Genomic DNA, 5,000 nt, shown 5'->3' with positions numbered 1-5,000 from the left:
CAAATTTTTAAAATTATGTCACTTATGAATTTGTTTTAATATTTTCCCCATAGTTTTTATTTTTTTCTGAAACATATCGAATATGTTAGAATTAGAAGCAATAAGTGTATTAATTTTCTAGAAAAGATGTTCCAATCTTTAATGAACTTAAAGAGCCATTCTAAAATACATTCACAGAAGGACAAAAATTCAATAACCTTAAGTTTCTACCTATATTAACATAGTAAAAACGTAACCAAGGGAAGAGACATTTACAAAGGTTTTTGAATGTTTATTTATCAAATTATTACATATCTTCCTGGAGACACTTCCTAAAGTGTCTTTTGTAGACACCTACTATACCCATTGTGCTAAATCACTTCTAGAAGTCACTCCACTAACATGCAGTACATGACTAAAGTTTCTAGGTTATCATAAGGACATAACTTTTTGTATTTACTCTTGTTTGTGGTTTATACCAACAAACTGATAGACCAAGTAAACTTCAGACTCAGGTTATAAACACGCCTTACAGATTTATCATAAATTGCCTTCGGAGTGCTGTAAAGCACAGCCATGATTTGACTCTGTTTTCTTTTTAAGATCTAATCAGAGCTTTGAAGAAAAAGAAAGTTATTTCTTTGTATCTCCCTTCAGAAAGTATTGTCTATTAGTACTAAACTGCAATGTTCATTTTCTGTTGTTGATTTCACATGTTTTTATAAATGCATTCTACTATATTCTCACATAAAATAGAATCTGGCTATAAATTCTTAGGACTCTTAGTTAGGGGAGTCAGTAGGAATTTGATAGCACTCCAGTGGTATGTTTCCTGTAAATACATGAAAGGGAGAAAAGGGCTGTCCCGAAAACTGCATTTATTTAAAGTAATTTGTAAAACAGGCTAAACCTGGGACTTTGGTAGACATTGAATTCCTATGATGGTTAAAAAATATTTTAAAACGAAATAAAAATTATCTTCCTAATGATTACTGTCTGTGAAAAGAGACAATTCCAAAATAATAGGGAACCTATTCAAAGTGTTATGTCTAGCTCTCTTAAAAGATTACTCTCAAAAACAATGCCTAAAGGTTAAGACATTATTCAGCACATATACTCCAGGATAACTTGCGAAATACTGGTATTATTTAAAATAATGATTCTATTAAATTTTACTCTATTGTGGGCATTTGCTTTAACTTTTTTTTTACATTTAGTCTGAATGCAATCCAGAATTTTAAAGAAATAACCCTTATTTTAAATCAAATAAAATATAATCTTATTGTCAAACAGGTGTATTCATTTTGGCCTAATATAAGTATATGCTTTGAAAGCTTTCTGTTCTCTGTCACTATTTCCGCAGAGTTGAATCAGTGAAGAATGGAGTGGCTATTCTTTGGCTGAAAAGAATATTTCATTGACAAACAAAATTGGGAAAAATGAATCTATTATCTAAGAAGAATAACAGACTACTTAAAAATGTGCCTTTACTGGGCAGTTGTTTACTTTTCCAGATTTAAAGAGAACTGCGTTTTATGAGCCACTAGCAGAAAATAAAAAAGTGCTCTTCAATGTTATCGAAAGATGCGTATTCAAAATATCTTGGAATGAGTTTTCCAGAAAAGCAACATAGATGTTCAGAGTGTTTACACGGTTCACAATCTCTCAGCCAATTTCTACTAATTAATAGCTAATATTTGCAGCTATCACAGGCAAGCATCTGTGTTATGAAAAGTCCTTGTGGTCCTTTTCACCTTAGCTTAGACTTGGAAGAAATTCATTGTAGAAGCAAGTATCAAGTAATGTGGCCCTCTGGTGGAAAACGAAGTACCACGTTCTGCAGTGCAATATTAGCCAGTAAACCAGAAGCTATAAAATATTTGTTACAAAGCTTTACAGAACCTTCCCAAAATCACCCCCTGCGAACTTAATTAATAGTTTGACACCTGAAGGGCATTCTGGTGCTGGTATGACGTAACTAATATGAAAATCCTATCTTTCCTGACACTTCAGTCATGTTCCAAATCGTAAGAAATTCTCAGCATCCTTTAGCTTAACACAACATGCTCAATTTGCTAGGAATACATTTTTCACATTCAAGAACATTCAAGGCTTATTTGTTTCAAGGAATCCCGGAAGAAAACAAAACTTACCTGCTGTTGTTGCAGATGCAGCAGTTCTACTGTGCTTACTTCAGAGCTGGTGTCCCCACTTGATCTTCCATCTCTGCTGCCAGCATCTAATTGGCTGCTTAGAGTGCTCATTCCATTTTGATTCATTGAACTGTTGCTTATTGTCTCTGTCGCAGATTCCTGCATCATGACTTAATACCTAAAAGTGATTAAGAAGTATCAATTAACGCACGTTACACCTTCACACTTCCATTATCAAGATGTCCCTCTCTGCCAATTACAGAGACAGCATCTTTAGGAAAAAAAAAAAAAAAAACGCCTTGAATAGTCATTTACCAAGAAAAGCAATACAAATTCAGCTTTCATCCAGATACTAATCACTGAAATTATGGTTTCTATAAGCAGTTTTTGTGTGGCTACATTTAACAGCCAAAGTAACATACCATGCATATAGCATGGTCAGTAGCATTTATGAACGACCACATTTTAAAGTCTACCTATAAAACCAGTTTAAATGAAGGCACGATTGCACACTCTGTTCTATGTTTCCTATTATCTACCTTTGACAACCATGGATGACTATACAGCCTTATTTTAAATATTCACTATCTTGATTCTGTCAGATTTTTACAGCACATCTTATGCAAGGCTGTTGTTTAATGATGCACAGCTAATCATACAAAATTAAAATTTTGTAAGGGTGTTACAAATCATATGGTATCAACCAATGATAAATAGTATAATGGGTTTCTTTTTTTTTTTGTGACTAAATAAAATTTTGCCTTGGAGGCATTTTAAGAAAAAGCTCCTGCTGCAAACACGTCAGATATTGCCTATTTTTTTAATCAAACAGCTCATATTCATTTATTTTTCTGACATTTAAAACATTTAATACTGTCCTTCCTGGGAAGTAATTAAGCTTATGCATGAGCAGCAATCAAACTGTTCACTTGAAGATGACTTAAAACTCAATTTTAACATAGGCAAATAAATGAAAGTATATATAAAATTAATTTTCCAGGCATGTATTAGATATGAAAGCTGGAAATAAAATCTATCAAGAATATCACTAATGATTGTGCTAAAAACAGCATAAATTATGCATATTACCTTCTCTACAGTAATAAATGTTTTATCATTTTCACTGCATAAATATACTGTACTTTCAGGATAGCAATGAGATGTCCTGCCAAGATCAGTGGAAATCCTTGCAGTAAATAAAGAACCAATGTGCTCTTACAAACCAGAATTTCACAGGACATCTTGAATCTGTGGTTTAGAAAGATTAGTTTTGGCTCTCAAAGATATCTGAATCCCATGCGATAACCTACTAGATGCACTTCTCTGTTTTACTTCTACGGATAGAATTTCAGAAACAACCTGGCTGTGCTGTGGCTTTAACAGTAATGCTAGACAGACAGGGGACTTAGCCTAAAGTAAAGAAGGACGTTAAACTTATCACTCAATCTAATTTTGTGTTGCCATGTGATTTCTCTATTTTAAACTTGGTCATATTTTAAGACTTCGGTCTGTTAAAAATTTTTAATGCTTTTATTACAGAGCAAATGTAGGCTTAATATCTTTTCATGTCATGGAGAAACCTTCTTCCCAGATCCTTACAAAACGTGATCATGGACACACACACATAGAGACACACACACACAGACACACACACACAGACACACAAATACCCATCCGAAGTTTCTTGCATCCTCATATTGTAATTATTAAAAATTAATGGTTATCATTTAACAGTTTTAACAGGTATTTTCATCAAAGCCTAAATCGTTATATTATATCTGTGACTCTAAAAAGTCAATTAAAGAAAGAAAGACCTGCTGATTTATAAAAGACCACCAGTAGCTGGGCTAGCAGAGCAAGTTCGGATAACAAAAACTACATATACGACTTAAAGCTGTTCTGGTAAAAAAAGAAAAAAAGCAACAACAAAAATCCCAACATCACAAAGGAAGCAGTTGCCAGAACTATAGTAAACAACTTTTGAACCAAATGTGCTTATGAATAAATAGGTTTTGTTAAACATCTTATTGAACACTAACACAGGAAAATCATACAAATGAAAACTGATACACAGTGATGGATTTTATAAGGAAAAAAAACAAAGCTAATACTCTTTTCTGAGATTAGGCAGCTAATAAGTATTCAAATTAGGCATAAATTTTACATGCACAATGTTTAAAATATTCAGAGAAAAGGTCTGATTGCCTTTACTACTTATATGAAAATTATAATTTGGGTCCTCTCCAACTGTAGAAACAGATAGATATAACTTCTACATATTACATTTAAATTTTACTCTCGACAAGAGATATTGAATATATATGTATGTGTATGTTTTTACTTCATCCAAATTTATTTGAAATACTTATTATCTCTGGACGGAGTTTGCAACATACAGAACAAAAATTAACAAAAAAACCCTGTATTTTCAAATATAGCAGACAAATGCAGTATTTAATATTAACCTTTGTGTAGTTAATGTCAGAATTGACATTAATTGAATGAATTAAAGAATTCTGCATATATTATTGTGTTATAATCAAGGCCATCAAATAATTAAGAGTAACCAACAAGCAGAGGCGTAGGTCTAAATCTTTATTACAATGATAAAGACCTACATAACTTCCAATTTCTATTATCCAGAGGATTTTATCATACCTTGTGGAATTTTTGACTTTATAAAACCCTAGAGTATCAACTGTGATTCACATTTTCAGTTCAATCATCTAAGAGTTAGTAACATCACGCTTAAGAAAACAGTAACAGTGACAGTACTTTTTCCTCTACAAAACAAAAGCATCTGACCCAACATTAATACATGAAAGGAAGGGCAACTGTGTTATCAGATGATTATAATGTATGTATCAC

The 5,000-nt window shown here is 32.4% G+C and overlaps 1 protein-coding gene across 1 annotated transcript in view; it reads right to left on the bottom strand.

Annotated features, from left to right (window-relative positions):
• The window catches only part of FOXP2 (forkhead box P2), a 569,999-nt gene that overhangs the window by 262,347 nt on the left and 302,652 nt on the right, over positions 1-5,000 (bottom strand). The window contains exon 4 of the mRNA XM_043589308.1: positions 2,133-2,310. Within this exon, the coding sequence (XP_043445243.1) occupies positions 2,133-2,300 (168 nt within the window). The 5' untranslated portion in view covers positions 2,301-2,310. The remainder of the gene's footprint in view (positions 1-2,132; positions 2,311-5,000) is intronic.

The sequence above is a fragment of the Prionailurus bengalensis genome, chromosome A2, assembly GCF_016509475.1.
Source record: "Prionailurus bengalensis isolate Pbe53 chromosome A2, Fcat_Pben_1.1_paternal_pri, whole genome shotgun sequence".
In the NCBI taxonomy this organism is placed as follows: domain Eukaryota; kingdom Metazoa; phylum Chordata; class Mammalia; order Carnivora; family Felidae; genus Prionailurus; species Prionailurus bengalensis.
The sequence above is the reverse complement of the archived record's forward strand: the minus strand, read 5'-3'. Positions and strand labels throughout refer to the sequence as shown.